Source organism: Anomalospiza imberbis, chromosome 16, assembly GCF_031753505.1.
Source record: "Anomalospiza imberbis isolate Cuckoo-Finch-1a 21T00152 chromosome 16, ASM3175350v1, whole genome shotgun sequence".
Classification (NCBI taxonomy): Eukaryota; Metazoa; Chordata; class Aves; order Passeriformes; family Viduidae; genus Anomalospiza; species Anomalospiza imberbis.
Genome location: NC_089696.1, coordinates 909,288 through 933,603, shown reverse-complemented (window position 1 = coordinate 933,603; position 24,316 = coordinate 909,288). Strand labels below are relative to the sequence as shown.

Below are 24,316 nucleotides of genomic sequence, written 5' to 3'. Positions count from 1 at the left end.
AGGAGCAAGGCAAAGCATCCCCCATCACTATGCCTCCCCCTTTTTTCCCTCAGTGGTCCAGGTAAACATCCTTGAGATGGAGACGGTGGCCAACTGGGCCAAGTTCACCATCAACATCCTCTCTGTCTACAAGTGCCGTGACGAGCGGGTCAAGCGCGGTGACAACTTTTTGTGGATCCACCTGAAAGACCTGTCCTGCAAGTGCCCCAAGATCCAGATCAGCAAGAAGTACTTGGTCATGGGGATCAGCGAAAACTCCACTGACCGGCCTGGACTGATGGCCGACAAGAACAGCCTGGTCATCCAGTGGCGGGATGCCTGGACACGCCGCCTTCGGAAACTGCAGCGGCGGGAGAAGAAGGGCAAGTGTGTGAAGCCCTGAGGGGTTTGCACCCACCCTGTCCCCCATGCCCAGCCCCAGCCCAGCTGGCTGCACTGCCCACAGACTCTGTACATATATATAGTGTGAATGGACTCTTTGTCTATAGTGTATATTTTGGCAATGGTTTCCCGTTGTGTGCGTGTGCACGAGTGGGTGTGCGTGTCAGTCCTTTTCTCTAAGTGTGTATTAAAAATAATGCAGTAATGACAAACCTTTAATGAGGAGCAAAGCGGAGCGAGGTCCTGTGGGTGCCTGTCACCTGAAGGTGCTTGAAGGGGATTGGTGTCCTGCTCCAGGCATTCTGGAGCTCATTTTCAAGGCTTTTGTATTCCTTTTAACACAGTTGTCTTCTGCCCAGTGCTGACATCTCAGTTGATAGCTCTCCCTTCTCCAGCATCCAGGTATGATTCTTCCTCACTCTGAAAATATGCTGCTGCCAGACCTCTCTCTGCCTTTCTCCTCTCCCAGGAGGAACAGGAGGTCAGAGTCTTCTGTCCCTCATTCTGATATGCGGAAAGGCTGAGTGGAAACTGTCCAGTGCTGCAGAGTGTCCAGCCCCAGGACCTCCACCAGGAAGGACAAATGAACTTTTACAAGGCCTTATGCCCCGGTGACCTTGGGCTCACATGGACCAGTGCTGCTAGCTGGGGCAGGACCTGTGCGGTGCTGCAGTGCCATAGGGAGAAGCCAGGTCCTGGCAGTGTGCTGGTGGCCACTACCAGGCAGGACTGTGTCCACCGGGGAGAAAGGGACAGACCTGGCAACCCCTGGTTGCCACTGTCCTGGTGCCTAGTCCAGACAACCCAGTGAAAAAGACCTGGACACACCATTTTCCCCTCCCATGTCCACCTGCTCCATCTGAACCTGAGGTGGAGTAGCTAGGCTGACCGGAGCCATCGTGTATAATCATCCATCCATCCACCCAGGTCTATGTGCCTGTATTCTCACCTGGTACCAACTGACATAATTCCACCTGTTTCTGTTGAGATGACACCAAGTGACCATCTGCCTTGGTGTGCATCTTCAGAGCTGGCCAGACTGTGTGCTATCCTGGGAAGAATTGCTGTGGCCAAGGTTATCCAAAGAGATGCACAAGGCAGAGGTGACAGAAAGAGAGAAGAGTTTTCATTGATCCACCTCTAGGCTTTTATATCTTCTTCACCATGTATTAGTCTCTGGTTAAACAGACACCAGTATCTTCCCATGTTGAGATTGTAGTGGTCTTGGCTTAATAAATACAAATAGAAATAATAGGTGCTCTGACAATAGATATTCATTTCCACACAAACCTTGCCTTGCTTATTGAATGGCTCAGTGAAGGGTTGTAGCCTAATGGTCTTTCATTAAACTTTACCATTTCCAGCCCACGGCAGCTTGTGTGGACTCCGCATTCCAGGGTGGTTCTTCCAGGCTTCAGCATCCCAGGGTGGTGCTGAAGCTTCCAGCTGAAGAGACTAATGGAGCACTGTTGGGTTTCAGGACAAGAGAATTTGGGGAGTGAGGATCTAGGCCCTGGGATGTCTGTGTGGACATGCAGGTGCATTGGTGAAGCTGCTGGAGATGCTGGAAGTGACATTTCAGAGCTGTGGAGGGCCTGCAGTGCCATTGTTCAGGTCCCATGGGTACTTGGGTGCCTACAAAGGGCATGGGCAGAGGTGTGGGGAGGCTAGAAGCTGAGGGGTAATGGGTATGTGGGACCACTTGGGCTTGGATGAGCTGATATTATCCCCTCTCCCTACACAGACCCTCTTCCCTCCTCTCTCTGAGCTGAGAGGACCCTCCCATCCCTGGCTCCTCTTGTTTGGAAAGTCAGACTATTGGCCTCTGCCATGAGATGGCTCTTGATGTAGTTGGGCCACCCAGTTCTCCTCTTCCTCCCACGGCTGCTTTCACCAAACTTGCCCTTGGCCCAGGCTCACTCCAACCCCATGCACCCAACAGTCACAGAATTGTTTGGGTTGGAAAAGACCTCAAAGTTCACCTTCTTCCAAGTCCTGCCATGGGCAGGGACGCCTTCTACTAGACCAGATTGTTCCAAGCCCCATCCAACCTGGCTTTGGACACTTCCAGGGATGGGGCAGCCACAGCTTCTCTGGACAAATGCAGGACTCCTCACACAGACATCAGTGGTGGAACACCCTTTGGGTGTGCAGGGACAGGACTTTCATCAGGATCATCCCTCAACATCACTCCATAGGGTGTGGGGGGTTCTCTGACCCCCTCCCCCCCCTCTTCTCAGCACCCACAGCCCAGAAGGAGCAGGGCAGCACCTCTGTTCCACAGGCATGGATACTTCTCCGGGCAGGGCTTCAGCAGCGCGTGGTTTCTCCAAGCAAGGAGAGGCACAATGTGTCTGTGTTCCCCAAAAACACTGGGCACAGCCTTCTCAGGCAGGCAACTCCAGGGTTTCCTTTGGGACCTGATTTCTCCTCCACTGAAGTGGGGTACCTAAAACTCTTTGAGGAATTTGCTGACTGGAGTTCTCCATTTATCCTCCCAGCAGTTCTTCCCTCTTCTTTCACCTCTGCCATCTGTTGAGGAAGGATGGCTCCCATCTGGCATCTCAGTGTCCTGCTGGGGCAGATCAGAGATGCCAGAGCAGAACCACCACCCCATGGTCTGTGCTGAGGAGAGGCGTTCTCTCCCTCTCTCCCTCTCTCCCTATGGCTGGAGAATGTCCTAAAATCCTGGTTGAAGGACTGGAGGAAGACACTCTGCACTGAGTCTAGACTGAGGAATACACTCTTCACTGAATCTGATCTCTGAAGGACTTTTCCTGACTTCTCTTTCTTATGTCACTTCCATGTCCAAAGCAAGAATTCACCTTTCTTATTCCTCTCTCTCTGCCTGGCTCGGGAACTGGGGCCTGAACATTGGTTTGGCTGTACCTGGGACACTGTAGCTGGATCACCCTGAGCTGGTGCCAGGACACCAAGGGCAGTGGAGGAGGTGCCATGGATTTGCTTAGAGGTACTGCTCGTCCTGCCCTATGGATCGGGCTAGGAACACACACCAGCACAGGCATCATTTGGTGTGGGGCTGCAAATCCAGGGGCAGTTCCACATCCACCAGCTCCCACCCAGCCCTGTCCACCCCTTTGGTGGTGAGGAATGTTTTACACCACTGGGAGCAGCCAGAAGCCATGGGTGACACAGGGCAGGGGGCTCAGGTGGCAGCAGGATATGTCACACAGTCCTGGTGGCTGCAGCCAACAGCTATGGGCTTTGCAAGGGCAAGAGAGAGAGACTGCAGTGCAAGCTCTGCTTGGCACTACAAAGCCATGTATTTTCCAAAATAGCTCTTCAAGGAAAAAAGTATTAATTCAGCAAAGCATCTGAAAAGCCTTTGGTGCGCTCTGGTGCACTCCCAGTTCCTCGAGCACGGATCCCCCTCCCCTTGCAGCAGCTGGCTGAGCTCAGTGTGCCAAGAAGCCCCGTGCTGGGACCGGCTGCTGCAGGCGGCGGATGCCGGCCCATGTGGGAAGGGCCAAAACCACCACGCACATTTCCATCCATGTTTTTTTATTTAACAGGTCTTTTCCCAGTATTCAGCCGGGACAAAGTATTTGAGACACAAAGGCAGCGGAAAGAGAGGCCAAGTTTGCAATTTCCCCCCTGCTTTGGGACTGAATTTTGCAGCTGGTTGAAATTTTTCTCATTTCAAAACGCCAGTGGACATCTTTCATGAAAACGCAGAATTTGGCCAAGGAAAGACACAAAATGTGAGAATACTATAGAAAACTCAATGCTCTTTTTCTGTATTGTCCAGCCAGCTCCACTCACGAGAGATCACAGGAGTTTGAACAGCTGAACCCCAGCCTGACAAATGGATGTATGTGTAGAGTATTTTCCATCATTTTGCTCTTGGTAACCAAAGTCCACATAAATAAAATTGACTGCATCAGACAGGAAACCACGTTCCTTAAGTGAAATGGGATCAAGCAAAGAGCATTTTGCTTGGCCAACAGGGCACCTCTGTCATAGTCTGACCTGGTTTTGCTCTCCTTGTTCTCCTGATGCTCTCTGGTACACAGAGCAATTTGTGTCCATGCTACCATACTTTGTCACCTGTGGACATGGTACTAGGCAACTGTGGCCTGCTGCCACTCCTCAGCTGTGGTGACCTGTCAAACCAACCCCATCTTGTCCAGCCAACCAGTGCCTCATCCTCTCTCCCATGCCCTTGGTACTGCAGCACTCTGTCCATCACCCCTTACCCAAACATGGCGTTTTACTTGGCACTTTCCAACCCTCACAAGTCTCATTAACATCCTAAATTTTGCTTCCTAAGCACAGCACAGCCTCTGCAATACCCAGCCCTCCTCCTGCCGTCCCAATCTCAATGAAGGCTCTTTCACCCCCTTAAGGTCCTTCCAGAGGGGCTGTAGGACCAGGGCAGGGCATACTTTTCCCACTCATAACCATGTCAAACAAGTGTTTGGGGAATTTAGTTGCTCCAAGCCCCTCTTGTCCTTGCAAAGCTGTGAGAAATGTGCTGTTCTTCAGTATGCCTAGTGTATTTTTACCAGCCTTGGGGGCACTTATTACATCAGCATTAATTACCTGTCATTCATTAATTTGTTCAGGTAGTCCTTATCCAACCTATCTCCTTGTTCATCTTTACAGGGGCACAATTCACTGGTTAAACACATGCTCCCCGTGTGCACAGGATATGCAGCACCTGTGTGGGGTCTGGGGGCATAGGGAGGCAGGGGGCTCAGTTCAGCAGGGCCTGAGGAGCAGGGAGACAGCTTCCCCCCTCGGCTTGTGGGGGGAACATGAGGAAACCATTAATCGATGGGCTGGCCCAAGCCGTGTTTTCCTAAGGAAGAGCTGAAGACGGGGAACAGCTGGGGTCAGCAGGGCACCATCTGGAGAAACCCATCAGCTCCCTCCTGCTGGGTTTTTCCCACCTCAGTGGCAATGGAGAGGATGAGGCAGGAGGGAAGAAGTGATCCCAGCAGCGCCCTGCTGCCGCCCCGGCCCTGCACATGCCCTGAGCTGGCTCTGAGGCACTGCTGTGATGTTGCTGCCAGCAGCACAGGAGTTGTGGCACAAAGAGAACATCCACCCAGAGGAGCTGCTGCCCCATCAGAGCCATGCTGGTACCCCCATGTCTTGGGCTCAGCATCTTTGTGCAGAAATAAATTATTTCTCTGCATGGGGCAGGATCAGACCCTCAGCATCCATCGAAGCTTACCCTCTATTTACACAGCCACTGTGAGACTCAATAAACAGACAATGTTTTCATCTTGGACAAGATGAAATATCCCAAAATCTTGGAGAACCAGCCTCTCCACTGTCAAAATAAACACCACACACTGCTTCCTCCCCCCCACTCCCCGCACACCCACACGATGGGAAACTCAGCTGTGCAGGAGCAGGGAGAGGTGGCACTCCCAGAAGATGGCTGGTCCTGGAGGATTCCCTGTCTGAGAGCAGGCAGTGGCCAGCCCAGGCACACAGAGTCACCAGCCGATCCCTGGGTTTGCCACAGTCCTGCTCACAGCACAGTGAGTCAGAAGATGAAGATGGGCAGAGCAAAGCCAGGTCAGCACATTCGAGGAGTCTAAAGGTGCCTGGGTTGTGTCTCTCCCTGGCACTGACACCACCACAGAGACTTCTGCAGCAGCAGTGGTTGAAGCCAGGTGCTGCATCCTGTCTGTCCCCTCCTGTCCCCTGCCTGTGTCCTGCCAGACAGATGACAGTGGGACCAAGTAATCTCCAATGTTTAAAGCTCCAGGACTGTGCTATGGGTCACTAACCTGACCTCAGGGCCATTTGCGGCTTTTGGTATGTGGTGACTCTTGAGTGTCCCTTCCCATCCCTGCTGGCCACCCATGCTGTGATCCCCGTGGCCCCGGGACAGGGTTGGTGCTGCTCAGGTCACTGTCCTGGGAGCCCTGGGTGCTCCCCTTGCTGGGGCAGCTGGGGCAGCTCATCCATCAGGAAACCCAGCAGACCACAACAGGCTCTAGCTGGCCTCTTGAGCCAGAAATGAGGTGGCTTTGGCCAGCACGCACATACAGACTGTCCCTTTTCCAGCAAAACTAGATGGCACCTGGAGCTAGGAGTGAGGCAGGGTGGCCAAAGAGGGACCTTGGAGTGGCTGGGCAGTACTGCCCCCACACCAGCAAGGCTCAGTCATTCCTGTGCCCTGCCCAAATCTGAGCTACTGGCACAAGCCCCCAGGATGCTGGTCCCCACCTCCACCTCCATCCCCATCCCTATCCCTTGCTCCTCACTTCCTGAGCAATCCCTTCCTGTCAACCTGCTGGCTGTAGGGGGAAATTCCTGGTCCTGACTGTTATGCAAAATTAGCTCTCAGGGAACGCCTGGTGAAATCGTGGGGCCTTCGTCTGCTCTGGGTGCTTTCAGACTTTTCCCTGGCATCCAGTGGGATGGCCATAAATCCCCGCTACTGCCTCCAAGTCGAACATTTCCTCCGAGCCCCATTATTAATTTTCTGAAAGATCCCATAAACCCCCAGATGGAAAAATATGGAGATATTTGCACATGTGCCGTAAAACACATTGCCCATCTATTTCAAATGGATGTGGCAATATATAAAACATACTTAGGGCATGAGCCAGGTTTCACGGTATTTAAACAAGGCAGCATGATGTAATTGGAATTTACAGTGTAAGAGCAGATTGAAGCTGGGCCACGGGTGCGTACCATATATCTTGGATCTCCTGAAGATTTGGCCTGCTCTAGAATGTCAAATACCTTTTGTACTTGTCACCTATATTTTAAGTGGATGAACAGCTCTTTTCACTAAATATAATGGTTGGAAAATGTATTTTTTTTTCCATCTGAATTTCAGAGCCTCTCTGGAGAGGAGAGATCTGCCCTGTTCCCTGTAAAGAGCGTGATTCTTAGGGATGCAGGTGTCTCAGGGCTTTGTTTCCCTCGTCTCCCAGCCCAGATGGCTCCTGTTCCTGGAAAGCACAGTGCCACCACCTCTCCCACTGCATGGCCTCGATGGTGGGAGTGAGGCCCTCAGAGACTCCATGGTGTGGTGTGGGGATGAAGACCTGCTTCCCATAGCCACTGTCCAAGGCCAGATTGGATCAGTCTCTGACCAACCCAGTCTTGTGGAAAGTATCCCTGTCCATGGCAGGGAGTTGGAAAGGGACATCATTTAAGGTTTCTTCCAACTCAAACTATTCTATGATTCCCTGGAGCAGGAGAGGGTGGTCAGGCTCTAACACTGCTCTCCACTTCTGGGAAGAGCACCTGGAGTCCAGGGGCTGCAGGCAGGGGCACAGGCAGGAGCTGGTACAGGAGAGAGCAGCCAGTGGAAGAGGTGTCACCGTCAGGTCCCCAAAAAACAAGTTGTGGTGAAGCCTTTCAGGTGCCTTCTCTTCCCTGCAGTGATGGCAGTATCAGGGCAAGAGGTGGGAACCACTCCCCAACTGGGCAATGGGAGGATGGTGCTAGAGTAAGGGATGTTTAGGGACCACCCAAGCTGTCCCCATCACCAGTGCAAGCACCCCTCCGCCACCCATCCCAGGACAGGGGGCAGATGGGCACAGCAAGGCTCCTCCCAGCAAGGTCCTGATCTCTCCCTTCGCAGACCCCCATTGTGCTTGCCAATGTTGGGAATTTTGGAGACGTGAGGGTTGCTAAGGGGCTGCAGACACACCACTCTGCCTGCTGCTCCTTGATGCTGACCCAGCTGGGAGAGACCTGCCGACACAGACTGGAATCTGCACCTTGGCACAGGAACATGGTGCCCCATGCTAAGGGCAGGGACATGGTTACGGGCCCTGTCTGAGGGATAGGGTACCCCACGGCCTGGAAATCCCCCTCAGCTCCTCCAGTTAAAGGGAAAGGCAAAAGAGGGAAAGCTAATAGACACTAAAGCATAAAAATTTGAATTTTACTCGTAGATGTACTGGTGTCTCCATCCTAGCCAGTCTCCATCCTAGGCACTGGTGGACTGAGGGCACAGGGCTGATGGTGGTCTGATCACCAGCCCAAGTGTGCCAGGGTGCTGCAGGGCACTGGGGGAGCTGCGGGCACACGAAGAGGTCCTAAGGAACTCATCTGCAAGCTGAGGACAGTGAGGAGGAGCCAGGAGCCTCAGCACAGAGTCCCCTGTGCCTGCCACCTTCAGGCAGGGTGTGTGCATCTGGTCTGCCCAAACTCGTTGTCCCTCTCTCCACCCCCGTTTGAGCATTCAGAAAGTTTGGATGAAAAACTTTTGAAAAATTAATAAATCAAGTCCTTCCTTTCCGGTGGGAGGAAAACCCCTCCAAAAAATGTCAGTTAGAAATAATCCAAGTGATTTGTTTGGAAAATTTTGAAGTGCAGGTCCTCCTGAGAGCCAGAACAGTCTCTCGGCCTTGCTCTGCAGAGCGAGGAACCAAGAGCCAAGACCCTGCTCCAGGGCAGGAAGCCTGGATGCTCTCATAGCCACGGCTCAGGCTGGAGCCCAAAGGAACTGAAGGCCACCTGCAGCCCAGACAGCACTGGGACCACACGAGCCCACCTGGAGCCTCCCCAGGGCTTTCCAAATACAGAGATTCAGCTTGAGGGAACTGGGCCAGATACTGAGGAGAGTGACAGTCAGCTGGCTCAGCTCAGGCAAACTGGCTCTTTCAGAGAGTAAAACCAGTTGGATTGGGGATTTCCTAACCAGCTCTTGACAACCAAGCATGGAGCTGGGCATGGATGAAACACGGGACTGGTGTAGGCTACCTGCTGGTGTGGAAACCAGGCTACTGCTCCTCAGCAGCCCCCGAGCTGTCATCCCATGGGGTCTTTTCCTGCTCCAAAGCTCCAGACAGAATTCCTGCTCATGAATGAGCTGAACTGCTCTGCAGAAGCATATGAAGAGCCATTAGCTGGACAGTACTTGTGGTTTCTCAAAATCTCCTCTATCATGTTCTGAAGGGCTCTTGCTGCCAGACAGAAGGTCTCTGAGGGTTTCTCATGAGCTTCAAGTGTGTACAGCACAGCAGAAACTGCTCAGCAAGGTTTTATCTGTGCACCCCCAGCTTCCAGACCTCTTGGAGACCCAGATGTCTCAGAAGATGTTGAGAATGAAAGCTCTCTGAAAGCTGGCAGCCTTTCCATCATTGTCACAAGGGAGGCACCTGGAACTTCCCAGGCTGGGGAGCTTGGGCATCAACCTCACCTGCTGAATTTTTGGCTTTCTGCTAATAATGGGATGTGTCCTGCAAAGGGCTTTGTGCTGAGTGCTGGCAGAGGTGTTTGGCTCCTCGGGGGCTCTGGAGCCAGTGGCAGATCTCTCAAGTGGGTTAAATGATGTAGAGCTGCATTCTACCATCCTCACTGCCTCTTAATGGCACATTTCTCTGAGGTGAGCTCTTTCAGGCCTGTTGTGGCCATTCACAGGTTGTGATCAGGTCCTTCTCTAGGCTGACAGCAGTGGTCATCCAGTATTTTGGCTCTTCAACTCAAAGGGGAACAAGAAGGCAATGAAATGAGCTTTTCTTGGCAGGAAGAGGAGAAAGCAAATAGTTTCAGTCCCGTGGCTTTACCTAAAGAGTCTACAAACCACCCTTCTACCACAGGAAGGGTGGGATTGCAAGAGGCTGGGAGCATTCAAATCCAGACAAAGCAGCTCTGACAAAAGGATGGAGCTGGAGGTGATGGCTGAGGAGGGGGTAGTGGGAGATAAGCACAGCACTAGCAATTCTGTCTGAAGAGATTGCAGAGGTGGCAGCTCTAGGCCATCAGAGGCCCATGAAGCCCTTGCCTGTGTGGCACACGGTGGGAACTGACGCTACAGGCCTGACTAGAACATTAGCAAGAGTCGAGGAACTTGATCGAGAAATCACGTTTCCATATGTCTGGGTCATCCTTTCATGTTCTCACTGCCTTCCTCCATCTTTCTCTCATTCATCTCTCTCACTTTTGACCTCTCCCCTCCTCCTGCCAAACTTTCTCTTTTCCCAAGTTTCTTGCTGTTTGGCTGCTCATTCTCCAACTTCTGTCAGGGATGATAAATCACCTCTACAGATGAGCATCATGAACATACCAAACTCATCCTTCTTTTGACCTTCTCGGCTCTGAGTCACTTCCAGGAGGTAAGAACTGGACCAAATTACACTGGAGAGGGGATAACCAGTCAACCCATTGAAGTAGGAACTAGTCCATTTCCCTTTTTTCCTCTAGTCACAAATCCTGTCCTCACCAGTCCTACATGTGTAGTGAAGACTGCACGTCCCTCTGGCCATCATGCTGTGCATCCAGCTGCTGCACCTCATGAGGAAGAGATGCCCATGTAGACGTACCCTTCTCTTTCTCTTGATCTCCCTCACCTTGCTCCCCCCTTTCCCTTCCCCCAACACACATCTGCTCACATAGTTCCAGAAATTTTGTTTCATATCACCATTGAGCCGTTTATTTCTTTCCAGAGAGTTAAAAGCCTGTCTCCCTTGATTTAGTGAGTCAAGAATGCCTAGGAGGGAGCGGAGAGAAGAAAAGAATGAAATAAATAAAATAATGAAAAAAAGGTCTTGGGAACATCTGGAGTTGCTCTTAAGCAAGACGCAATATTCTTGGCCAGATGTTGAATGACTGGCTTCTACTTGGGAAACGTCAACATGTCAGATATTGAAATCCCACCCGATACCCTCTTCCTAGCTTCCTTCCTGTCTTCCTTGTCCTGCTGTGCTTGTGCTGCCCACATCATCCCTCTGGGATGGCACCAAAAAGAAGGGGTAGTTTTTCTGGGACCTTGATGGGTGTGAGATACCAAGGGGTCAAGCTTGTCACTTTGAAAACCACTGATTCACCAAGAAGAGGGCTGTGGAGAGGCTGGGTGAACTTGCAGTGGTGCTGCTTGCACTGGATAGGCAGAGCCAGGCAGTGGAGGAGGCATCTTCAAGAGGTTCCAAGGAGCTGGGAACAGGGCTTCAGCAGGCAAAGCCATCTGGGATCTCTGGCAGCAAAGCTCTGCTGGAGAAGCAAAGAAAGACTTTCAATCCTTTGGTGAGCACAGCTGAGCAGACAGCTGCCAGCGAGGAGAGGAGGGCACTGGCACGCTGGAGGCCGTGAAGCCGCTTCCCTGGAGAAAGGAGATGCCGGACACACCGGTCATTCTGACTGCAAATGACTGTGGGCATTTATACCAGCTTCAGGGCTGCCCTGGGGGAGCAGGGAGAGCGGGTCAACAAGAGCAGGTGTAGCCGGGGCGATGACATCCATCCTGAGCCGGACACGCTCCATGTCCCACAGCACAGCTGGAGCTGTCACCCCTCCTGGCTGGACCCGGCACAGCTGCCCGAGCACTCAGCTCCTGGGGGTGCCCCTCTGCAGCACCCTGGATGAGGTCCATCGCTCCCACCCTGTGGTGCCCATCTGTCACTTGAGCTGGCACATCCAGCAGCACCACACAGAGGTACTTAGGAGTTAAATATTCCTTCTGCCCACCACTGGTGTATAAATTATGAGCCACAATGTGAAAAAGCAGAATGGGGAGTTGGTTAGAGGAAAATCCCCACTGGCTGCTCAGAAGGAGGACTGGCACCTCAGGACAAGAGCAGTGCTGGGTGGCACCTGCCATGCTAGGCCACTTCCTTCTCTGTGCTGGGTGTCCTGCAGAGGCTGAGGTCCATCCAGCTGTGCCTGACCCAGCCTCTGGCCTCAGCTCCCAGTGCTGTTACTTCAGAGCCAACCCATGGCTTCATCTAACCTACTGCTTTTCAGCATCCTACAACCCAGGGCTCTGCTGGAACAGGGCAGTCACCATGGCCAGGACCACGGGATCGTCCTCCTCCCTCATCCATACTGTCATGAGAATTAATAAGGAGAGAGAAGCTGTGGCTACCTCATCCCTGGAAGTATTCAGCCCAGGCTGGACGAGGCTCAGCAATCTGATTTAGTGAAAGGTGTCCCTGCCCATGGCAGGGAGTGGAACTACTTGATCTTTAAGGTCCCTTCAACTTAAATCATTCTATGATTCTATGATTCTGTTGTCAGCCCAACCCTGGTGCTCTCTAGGGTCTTGTAGTTGTCTTTCTGCTCCCACATCTCATTATGGTGGGTATCAGGAACCCAGGGTTTATGACCAACTGTATAGAGGTTTTGGGAGCTGGAATCTATCCTCATGCCTCAGCATTGTCCAGGTACCAGGAGGAGCCCTCCAGGGCTCATGGAGGGCCTCCCACACATCAGAGATTATGCTTGGTGGAGGATGACCACCAGTGTCTTCCTACTGAGCTGAACCAGGTTAAAAAGAGACCTGCATCCCCTTCCAGTGAGAGTGAGAAAAGGAGCGTGGAGAAGTTAAGGACAGCTGATCCAACCCTCCCATCACCTAACTCTGCATGTGTCACCTCAGCAGGCATTGCACAGTGATGGTTGGGATCTGCCCACAAGAGGCTCCAAGTCACACCCACAATGCCCATGGGCAGGCAAAAACGCCTGCTTAGAGAGGGATCACTTTGGGTGCTGCTCTCCCCAACTTCCTGTTCGCTGGAGGGTACCAAAGCCCACTCAGGCCCTTATTAATGCTTGAAGAAACTGAGTAATCACAGGCAGAAGGAGCATCTTCCGCCTCTTCAGAGCAGGGACAGGGACCACCTCAGCCAGCAGACCAAGGCACAACATGTCCAGGTCTGCCTGCAGCCTTCCCTGCACTTGTTTCTTCTTCTCGGACCAAAAATTAATAGCTGGAAGGTTGAGAGTATAGTCACAGTCCACTCTTGGGACTTGTCCATCTCCCCATGGCTCATAGCCCCCACTACCCTGCACAGGCGGCATTGCAGAAAGACACACAGTCCTCCCATCTCTGCTGGTCCCAGCCCTGCAGCTCCTGGCCTGGGCTCCCCATGGCCAGGACAGTGGGAATCTGCTCAGGAGGTGTCAGCTCTCCCAGCTGATCAGAACAGGCCTGCAGGAGGAGGGCTTGGTCCTTTGCCATGGCCTGGTGCACCAGCAGGGAAAGGCTGGGGGAGAACAGATGGCCACTGCTCAGGGGTCACCTTCTCCAGGTGCCCAGAGCCTTCAGTCCCCTGTGACAGCAAAGCTTTGTGCTCCCTCCCTCTGGATGTGGGGACATTTACAGTCCTTAATCCATGGAAGGACAGTATATCCATCCAGGATATAATCTGTATGGAAACAGAAGCAACTGTGAGGAGTAAATCAAGCTTTGGTCCTCTTTCTGGAGGATCACCCTCCCCAGACTGCCTGAGAAAGCCTCTGACCCTCTATCCCTCCACAGGGATGGGATTAGGGGGTCCAGCCCCATGTCACATGGGGTTCCCTCTCCCTTGGAGCAAGCTGCCCTCCAGATGTGAAGGCGGTGGGGAGAGGGGTGACAGAGAACCAGACAAGCAAGATCCTCCGTGAAACCCCCACGGGGTGTCCCCACTGCCATGCCCCCACCCCACGGCAGCGGGGCCGGGTACCGGGTGGGAGGGGAGCGCAGTGCCCGGGCAGCCGGACTCAGGTGGCTGCAGCGGGGCCGGGACCGTGGTAATGACAACCAGGTGATCGGGTGGCGATAAGCCCCTAGGAATGCGGCGGCGGCGGCGGCTGCCGGCCGCGAGTCGCTCAGCCCTTGGATGGGCCAATTAAGTAAATAGAAAATTTAGAGCACGGGATCAAAGCCCAAGCGCGCGGGCTTTATTTATATGGAAAAGGTCAGATTATATTGGCAGATGTGTTAAAGGAGAGAGAAGAAAAAAACCTTTCAAAAACATTGGCCCTGATTTGAGGTTTCCTGACGGGTGGGACGGGGTTTTTTCATTATTTTCGGGCCACGGGTGCGTTGGAGTGCTGGCAGTGCACTGGGGGCAGCTGGAAAGGGCACGTCTGGTGCTGGGCTCACTGCCCCTGGCCACCCACCTCCTGGACCCTCTGCCAGCAGCACAAACCCCAGCAACAGGGTCCCTCTGGCTCAGACCACCACCTTATACTCAGTGATCCCCCAGGTGATGCGGAGTTGGTCTCCAAAGTGGACCTGCTGGGTTCTACCTGGTACTCCACCCCCCTGTTGCCCCCAGCAGCTCCATCAGTCCTGGACTCTGCACTCCGAGGTGATGTCCCCATCCACCCAGCGTCACCCTGGATGTCCCTGGCAGTCACTGTCTATCCCAGATCACTGTCCCACCACTGCTCCGCTGCCTTTTTGGTTTTCCCGCTTTGCAGAGTTGGGAAAGCCCACCTGTGTGATGTTCCCCGGCGACAGCAGAGTGCCTGACATCCCTTGCTCTGCACATCCCGCTCCTGGGGGGCAGGGAGGGCTCCAGGATCGGCTGGCAGCGATGAGCCTGGGGACATTCCCACTGCCCTCAGCGCTGCCAGCAGTGCTTTGGAGCTGATGGTAAGGCTGGGGCTGGAACGGGTCCCCTCGGATCGCATTCAGAATCACCACCTCCCCACTGGTGCTTGGCCAGTCCCCCGACATGGCAAATGGGGGCAAATATCACCTCTTTTAGCACTCCAAATGTGCGGAAGGATGCCAACTTCAGCATCCCGAGTCCCCAGGCTTTGCTCTGCTTCCCAGAAGGAGCGTGAGAGTCCCAGCTGAGGAAACTGAGGCAGGAGGGTGGGAGGGGAGAGGGGTAATGTGCTGCGAGCAGTGGAGAGGGGCAGCTTCCAGCAGCAAGGTGGGGAGGTGGCAGGAGGGACCTGTGATGGGGGAATAGAGGAATGCGTTCGCCCGGGCAGGAAATTGTTGGGCTCGGAGAGCGCGGGACCCGCCTGCTAAGAAAACAAGCGGAGGCCGAGAGGCAGCGGGGGCGCAGCGGCGGCGGGGGGGCAGGAAGGGGGCTCCGGGGGCAGGAATGCCGGCTATGCACCCGCTCCGGGCAGGTGTGCTGCACCCACTGCCGGACCCGCTGCCCGACGTGCCAAAGCTGCACTCCGGCCGTGGGACCCTCATTTCTTCTGCAGGGCAGGCGTGGAGCAGAGCAGCAGCCCCAGAAGTGCAGTCGGCTCATCTTCTACACTTGGCCTGGCTACGCCTCAGTTTCCCCAACTTTAAAATCACCCTGTGCATCAGTCATAGGCAGTGGCAAGACCCATCCTGGGGTTGCTGGGGTGGGCACAAGGTGTCTGCGGGGCTGAGAGCTGCTGGGTTTTGCTGTGCCAGCCCCAGACCTCACTCAGGGCCATGACCAAGGGAGCTCCTGCTCTCCCATGTTATGGGAAGGAAAGCCCTCTGTCACCACTGATCACCCTCCCAGGTCTTCTCCACCTGCCCACTGGGTGCCACTGAGGTGAGCAGAGCCCACAGGGGTCAGAGCAGGTCAGACTGGGAGCAGAGGGAAAAGCCGGGGATGGTCCTGCTGACAAGGGATGGTGCAAGAGGGTAAAGCCAGAGTGGTGTCTAGGGACAAGGTGTCCCTCATCTTAGCATCTGCCACTTCCTCCTCCCCCACAGGACTGCCACCACCCCGGCCACCTGCCCCACCTTGTCCGCACCAAGGGCTGCTCAGTGCTGCCCTTGGGAGGGACATGTCTGAGTGGTCTCTGCTCCCTTTAAGGGACAGCATAGCACAAAATGCAACCTGGATCACGGCACTGCTTTGAAACTCCACTGGTCTGTAATAAATATCTGGCAGGAGTGTCTACAGCTTTATCTGCAACAGATCAGGTTGGAGCAAAACCTTCTGAGACAGCATCTGGAAGTGGTTTAACCCTCACCAAGTTTTGCATGAAATACCAATTTTCCACCTCTTTCATTTAGTTTATTGAAATTAGGAGGGAAAACTCCCCCTCCTCCCTTCTCCTGCTTCCCCTATCCCTGGGTTCTCCTCCGGGCTCAAGCTTCTCACAGCTCTTCTGGAAAAGCAGTGGACATCATGGAGCTGCATGTCCAGCCGGGAGCACCTCCCCATGCTGTGCCAGGCAGTGTGGCTGTGCCAGCACAGCGTCATCGGAGGGGCCTGAGAGGAAGAACACTGTGCCAGGCCACAGGCAGGGTCCAGGCAGGCTGCAGGCAGCAACAGGAGCAGGATAGTGTGGAGGAAGCCCATGGTGGCCGACACTGAGGTCGGTGGAGCAGGGGTGGGTGCAGCATCCCAGAGCAATAACCTGAGGGAAGGGTTCAGCTCATCACATGGGAGCTGGGCAGGAGCTGTGCAGAGCAGCCAGTGACACCATGAGGGGCTATGCCAAGCTGTTACCAGTGCTGACGTTTCAGAGGAGGAATGCTTTAGCCACATCTCTTTTTTTCACCCTAGACTCCATCGTGCTGAGCCACAGGGCCTTGCTGCAGAGCAGGGACACGTGAACTGCTGAGGAACCACCACACACAGTGGAAAATCAGCCAAATTTTGAACTCAGCTTCAAACTGCTGCAGCAGCTGCTAGGCTCCACAGCCTCTCTCCAGAACTTTCCTTTATCACTGGAGGCAGAGGGACAGAAAGGGACAGCTTTAGGAAGGGCAGTGTCGGCTTTGCCACAGGCTCTGCCTGCCAGGAGCTGCCAGCCAGGTCGCGAAGGGCCCGGAGGGGCCAGCTCGCACATGTGCCACTCTCACAGGATCTGAGCAGGTGTTTCCAGGATGGAGCTGGCACATCGGCTTTGGGGACAGATTTCCATGTGTTTGCCCATGCCAGGTGGGGGCTGTGGAGGGACTGTGCCACTCCTGGCACAGGGCAGCAGCAGTGTGTTGTCCCTGGGGAGAGCTGGCAGGGGACAGGGAACTGGCTCTCTTCCCACTGTCAGGACAAGGGGCAGGGGTCAGAAACATGCCAGGCCCCTGGCCAGAGGGGATGTACTGAAAATCCAGGAGCTGCACTGCCTCAGAAAGAGATTTGGTACTAAAATAACTTCCAGGCAGGAAGCACATCCCAGACCTTGCCTGGCAGGAGGTGATGAAGGCAGATGTCCAGCTGCCTGCAGCTCTTACTGGCACAGATCCATCACACCGTGAGGACAGTCCATGCAAGCTCTGCCTTGGACATCTGAAGAGCACGGGGAGTGTCTGGAGGTGGCACCGACCCAGACTGCCTTACACAGCCTGGACATCCCCCTCCAGAGTGGGGTGGGGGATTATGAGGCTGCTTGTCCCCTCGCTGGGTCCTGGGCTGGAAGTGGATGGCAGGGCACAGCTCTGTGTCAGGGTCTGTGCTGGTTGCCCCTCACTGCACCCCGGCTGTGCCACAGCTCCCATGGGACTACAGCATGCATGGGACCATGCAATGCCACCTTACCAAGCCACCATAATGCTGCTGCCAAGGCAGAACATCACTTCCTGCCACTCCTGCTCCTGCAAAAGGGGGATGGAGGAAGAGGGGCCCAGTGTGCACATCATTAGGGTGCAGTGAGTGGGAAGGGGGGGGGCTTTAGCTCCCTCATGACCCAGAGACCTGCTCCTCTCCTGCACCACAGTGGGGGCTTTAGGGCTGCTTCTCTCCAGCACAGCCCCCAAGCTCTGCTCCCCACCCTCATGCCTCACTGCCCCCCATGATGGGCTGGAAGGGTGTTTGTTTTCTTCTGGCGTTGGTCCATGCAGATCCCAGCTGCCAGGCGGGGAGGGGAGGTGAGGTGAAGCCAAAAGCTGTAGAATCAGTGTGTGAAGCTCAGGGCTTAGCTGTCCTCGATCCCGTTCTTCTCCTCCCACCCCTTTCCCCAGAGGACTCTGCCTTCCCCCTGTGCTGCGAGCAGGGCCAGAGCAAAGCCGTGGATACGCTCACCTGCAGCAGCCGTAGGCTCAGAAGCTACAGCGAAGCCCCTCTGCTCTGGAGACAAAGGGTTTGCCTTCCCAAACGCAGGCACCCCCCAGCATGCTGCTGCCTCAACATCCAGCTGTGTCCTTATCCAGATCCAACCTTGCAAGGGGTGGGCACAGGCTGGGGCTGTGCCCTGGTGCAGGACATCACTCCTGCATGATAGGGGTGAGATCCCAGTGCCTCACTCCTAGGGGTGAGATCCCGGTGCCCATCCTGGGCTCTGTGCTGGGTGCTGTGACCACAGGACACATCCATCACTGCTGCAGGTGTCAGCGAGATGGCACCCAATTCCCACTTGTGAGGTGGGGAAGCAGAACCCTTAGGGACACCTGGGAAACCCATGTCCCAGTTGGGAGGGCCAGGGAGGGATAGGCTGTAAGAAGAGCCAGCTGCCCCACACAGCTGGATTTCAGCTCCTCAAGTGCATCTCCAGGGTCCTGCCTGCACATCACAGCTGGGGCAACTGAGGCTTGGCAGGAGGAAACCTGTCCCAGCCTGGCCTCAGCAAGGTGCTGCCAGCATACCCCTGGGCATCTGAGGATCTGGGGCTGTCCATCCCTGTGGCATGCCAGTGTGGAAGTGGAACGTGACAGCTCTCTACGCACAAACAACCCCTCCGGGGTTACTTGCATGCACTCAGTGGTGACTCCATTCCCCAGAGCCAGCAAATGCATCCAGGTCAAACAGCCTCTCTCCTCCGTCCCTGACTTCTCCATCCTGCAAACCCCTGGGGTGTTCCAGGGCCCAAAGCCTCCTCCTTGCAGAGAGTTGCACCTATTTAATTAGAGGTGTGAAATGATCTCATTAAACCCGTGCTGGCTCTTAGTCCAAACTGCTCCCACAGCACATGAATGGCTTGATTCCACTCTGCTTCATCCTTTTCTTTTTCAAATTTTCCTTTCTTTTTTGGCTTGGTCTCCAAAGCACTCAAAGTTTCTGCACTCATGGTATGTGCGGGTATGTCTCTGTGTCCAGCTTTGAAACTGTCGAAGCCACCAGCCAATTTCAGCTGGAGTCAGTGGATGGATGGAGAGTTCAGGGTTCCTCCGTCCCCACGCATTCTTTAGTAAGAGTGGGAGATGCTGAACCCCCAGCCCTGTTTTCACTGGATACAGCAGGAGCCAGATAGAGCCAAACAGAGCAGGAGCTTTTGAGATACAAATCCCAAAGCCAGGGTTCACCCCCATTAAACCTAAGAATAATTTGCTCTTTCCTACTGGAAATTTTGCCTTGATGCTGCCTAGACTGATTCACTGCAGGGGATATTTTGACTGAAACATCAATTTTGAAACACTCTTCCCATCTAATAATCACAAATTCTCCTGAGTGGGAAGGGATCCATGAGGATCATCCAGTGAAACTCCTGGCCCTGCACAGGACAAACCCAACAGTCCCACCCTGTGCATCCTTGAGAGCCTTGTCCAAGCACTCCTGGAGCTCTGGCAGCCTTGGGGCTGTACCCATTCCCTGGGGAGCCTGGGCAGTGCTCAGCACCCTCTGGGGAAAGAACCTTTTCCTAATATCCATGTAAGCTTCCCTGACACAGCTCCCATAAGACCAGCTGCGGAAAAAGAAAGGAAGAGCTGAGCAGTGTGAAACTTGTCCAGGAGCTGTGTCAGGGCATAGAGCTCACATCATTTTACCCAGCAAGGATTAATCCCTACAGATTAATATTAAACCTTGCCAATAAATCAGCTCTTGGGGTGCTTTCTAGACATGTCAGACAGAGGGATGGCATTGCATGGGGATGAAGGCAACCTGACTACAGCTGGAAAAGCTGTGTGCCTTGCACTGCCACAGCAGAACCAAGCAGGGACTACCTGGCACGAGGGACTGGCAGCAGAGGTGCCGTGAAATCCCGGAGGTGCTGACCCATCCCAGTCCTTGTCCTTTTGCCACTGCCCTCTAGTGCAGACCCTTCACACCCTCCTCACTCCTGCTCCCTGCTCAGGCCCTCGCTCCCCCCTTTCTTGGCTGGGTGTTTGCCGGCACAGGTGCACTCTGGTCCCCCCCACCACTGCCCTTTTTTTAATTAGATGATAAAGAAAGCGTCCTTTTGAAGCAGGTAGGGGATTCCTCGCATCCCTGGCATTGCTGGGCTGCCTGACTGTAACCCTATTCCAGTTAAAAGCTTTCTGTGCCCGTCCACGGCCCCACACCTGCAGTCAGATCCTCATGGGCTGCCCTCTCGGCCACTCGTGCAATTATTGAACGTGATGATTAACTGAGGCAGCAGAGGAGGGACGGGGCCCTCTCCCTGCCAGCTGCCACTGCCTTCACCCGTGGTGGAGGTGAAGCCCAGCATCCACTGCTGGGCAGCCCAGCATCCACTGCTGCCTCTGGAGACATCTGCTGATGACGGGTTCTGGGGGGACCTGGGACTCAGAGCAGCTGTCCTCTCCCCATCTCGGGAACTGGTTGCTGTGGGCATAGAGATGTTTGGCACAGAGCCCGAAACTGGCCTGGGGCTGCTGCTCTTTCCAGCCTGGTGGGTGACTAGGGGAGAGAAACCCAAGCAATGGGGCTTGGAGTCCTCTTCTGGACAGGGTCTCTGCTCCCTGGCCTCGGGCAACCTGGAGTCCTCAGGCAGATGGAGCAGATCCTCCCGCAGCCAGCGCAGTCACTGCTAACGCACATCCTCCCTGCAGCCCCGTGAACGCCTCCTGCCGCCCATGGCGTGTCCCCCCGCGCGTGTCCCCTCCCTCTGTGTCCCCCCCGGCCCCAGGGCGGGCCGAGGCCGCCTGTCAGCGCCACCCGGCTCCCGAGTGCTGCCCGCTGTGCTGCGGAGCCCCTAAAGCTCACTCCGCCATGTGCCCGTGCGGTCTGCAGCGCGCCCCGGCCGGAGAGAACCCAAGCGGAGGGAGCCCCAGGCTGCGCGTTAAGTCCTCCCGTCCTTTGGCAGCCACCCGCGAGTGCCCGGCCCCTGTCCCACGGGCAGCATCTCCGCCGGGCCCCGGCCAGCGCCCGCGGAGCCCCGCAGCCGCCCCGGAGGGCACGGCCAGCGCAGCGCAGCGGTGACGGCATCCAGATCCCGCTGTAAATCAATTGCTGCGCCCTGGCAGCTCCAGTTCCACGCTCCCATGTTATTTTTTCACTCAGTCATGGGGAGAATGATTCTGTTTTCCTTCGGCAGTTTGGTTCTTTTTCCCCCTTTCTTGCTTCCTTTCTTTCTCAGGGCAAAGGATGGGGTCAGAGCGAATATTCATTTCCACGGTTCCAGCTCATTGAGAACAATAAGGGCAGTAAACAGAGGGCAGCATTGCTCAGGAATGTGAAGCATTTGCCTGCGGTTTAAAATTACTAATTTTTTTACAGGCGAGAATTTTTTTTTTTTTTTTTGAGACTTTAAGAACAGGCCAAATTCTGCTTCCCCACATCGCCGTCTCCCCAGGATCTCCAAAATCTTCCCCCTCACCAGGTTTGTTGCAAGTTGTCACTAAATGTGAGAGGTGGTGGAAGGCTGTGTGAGCCGGGGGTCCTGGGGCAGCCTGGCCTGGAGCAGGAATGGAAGGGAGAGACACAAAGTCACCATCTGAAGCCACGGAACTCCCTGAAGATTTTGGGAATGGACACCAAACAGAAGTGCTGCTGCCCGTGCAGAAACAAAAATGAAATGTGTCTGGTGGGGAGAGGATGCCACCCTGGGCATCACTGGTAGTGGTCTGGGCTGTGGGCAGGGGAAATCGCAGGACACGCCTGCCTTTCCCGGGGTGCTGCACAGCAAAGACAGGCTGTGCCCACACAGGGATCGCGTGCTGCCCTCAGGGTTGTGTGCCCATCAGGAGCAAGGGTGGGGGACATTAGGGCCACTGGTTGCTGGGAGGGAGCGGGGGTGGCCCGAGGTGCCCCAGGACAGCCACAGTCAGCTGCTCCTCAACCTGGTACCCAGCACTTTCCCAGCCAGCTGGGACAATTTCCACCTCCAGCACTGGAGCAGGTGCTGAGTAGAATTGTGCTCCACCACTTCCCCCAGCCCAGAGCTGCTCCCCGCCATTCCCAGTGCCATTCCATCCCTTTTCCCTCACCACCATACAGCCCTACAGCTGCTCCTTTTGCAACAGGAGCTGCTCTGGGAAGAACAAAGGGAAGGGATGTCTCCACAGCCTCAGGGGGATCATTGCACCTGAGGGGACCCAGTTTTAGAGCTGCTCAGCTGCCCAGAGACACAGCTGGTGCCCTGAGCTGTGGGGCTTGACCTGGGGGCACCTGCAGTGTGTGAGGTGGAGCCTCATGTGCTCCTGCTCAGCTGCACCCGTCCCCACATCTCACTCAATTCCTCCCCTCAGAGGGGGGCAGAAGGACCAGGAGAGTCAGCTAAGGACATTTGGGCTCACAGCTTCACTTCCGAATGCAACAGAGGAGGGAAACGTTTTATTGAGAGCAATTGCTTTCAGAGCCTGTCCCCAGCAGACACCCAAGCATCCTGTGTCAGGCTGATTAGCTCCAGATCCACACATGCTGGGTGTGTGGGGATGGCTGCCTCCCACTCCCCACTCCCGCAGCCACCCAGCCCCGGGGCTGCCCCCTGCCAACCTTCCACCCCACATTCCCAAAGACATTCAGGCTCCACTCACAGGGAGCAGCTGCGGTTCCCCCCATCTGGATTCTCTTTGCAGATCCAGGTCCCAAACATTTTGCTGCTCACCCAGAGGCTGAATGGAAACATTTGGATCCTTTCTCTTTGCTTGCCTTTTCCTCTTTGTAGCCACAAAATCCCCTCTGTGCCTTGTGCTATGGCATCAAGGCTCAGCCTGTGCTTGTCTACCCTGTGGGACATCAGGCAAAGACCATTGCAGATCCTAAACTGGACCCCACAACAGGATGAGCCCAGGATAACGGATGGATATGGAGTCCTCTGGCTGATGCAGTTTGCTTCCACAGGCTTTTTACAAGAGCTGAACAACTTGAAGAGTCACAAAGCATGAAGGATTATATCAAAAAGTCCATAAATCAAGTAAAAAGACATGGACATAAAGCTGGGAAGACATTTGCCTTTTATTGTCTCTTTGGACAGGCTTAGCATTTAAAGGCTTTTATCTCCTTCTTGTGGCTTTTCAGTTGGGCTCCAAGCCAATAGGTACCTCTTGTCCTTATTCTGCATTAAATTACACCACAGGGACAGGAGCCTGGGGAGCAGATTGCCTGGATGATGCATCCACTGCATCCATGCCTTCTGCCAGGAAGACTCATCTTGCCTGGACTCTCCTCCCAGTGGCTGTGGCAGTTCTCCTGCCCTGACAGCCTTAGCCTGTTGTCCAGCCTCAGCTGGTGGGAGGAACTGCTCTATCCACAACTTAGGTGATGCTTTGGTACTAGCCAAAGGGACTGCAGCCTGTCTGGAATTAGTCTGGATTAGACCCATGCCCACTAAAAGCCTGGATCGCAGTGCTCAGATGATGGAGAAAAGTCCCAAAACCTCAAGGGTTTGTGCAAACAGTTGGGGAAATCCCATCTTTCTTCCTAACAGACAATGCATCCTTCCTGCTCCCGCTGCCAACAGAGACCCCAAACCTGCAGTGAGTCAGGGGCACCCAGCTGATGGGCTGGGAACCCCAGATATCCCCAGGACTCATAACCACGGTATGGTCAGGAGAGGGCAAGCTGCCAGAGGGAAGGAGTGGACTTCTTGCAGGAGAATCCCAGGGAAAACGCTGCCTTGGCCAAAACACCTCTACCAGCCAAGAGGCAGGAGCTTGTGGTGAGCTTGCAGCAGAGGGAGGGCTGTGATGGAGAGGGTGCACAGCCTCCCCAGTCTGGCAAGCAGACCCCTCAGCAGGGTGACTGGCCTGGCTGCAGTGACCCATAGTTTCAGGACAGGCTGTTCGTGCTACAGAGCTGGCTTGGCTTAATAATAGGGTTTGAATTGAATGTGCTTTTAGCATGGTTCCCTGCTGACACCAAACACTGGCTGTGTGATGAAAGACCTCTGCTCCCCCAGGCCAGCACCCCACGACTCCCTTCTCCAGACCTTCCCCTGGAAAATTTACTGTCTCCCACAGAAGTTCTGGGGAGTATCAGGGCACAGGAAGAGAGAAGGTGGCCATTGGACCCCCATGTCACCCATCCCTTCAAGAGCTCTCCCAAAACAGGGTCATGGTCCCCAGAGGATCCCAGCACTATGGATGTTGTCACGAGTGGGATGTGCAGCCAGGAGTCACCATGCCAGGAGTGGGGCTGTGGGTGCTTGGTGGGCTGTGTCCCAGCAGATGCCTGCTTCTGCATCCCCTGTGGCCAGACTGGGTGGGAGATGGGCAGGAATCTCTGCATCTGCT

At 54.7% G+C, this 24,316-nt stretch overlaps 1 protein-coding gene across 1 annotated transcript in view; it reads left to right on the top strand.

Annotated features, from left to right (window-relative positions):
* NTN3 (netrin 3) overlaps nucleotides 1-1,633 on the top strand; it is a 32,394-nt gene extending 30,761 nt beyond the window's left edge. The window contains exon 8 of the mRNA XM_068206433.1: nucleotides 54-1,633. Coding sequence (XP_068062534.1) covers nucleotides 54-382 — 329 coding nt within the window. The 3' untranslated portion in view covers nucleotides 383-1,633. The remainder of the gene's footprint in view (nucleotides 1-53) is intronic.
* The last annotated feature ends 22,683 nt before the right edge of the window (nucleotides 1,634-24,316 follow it).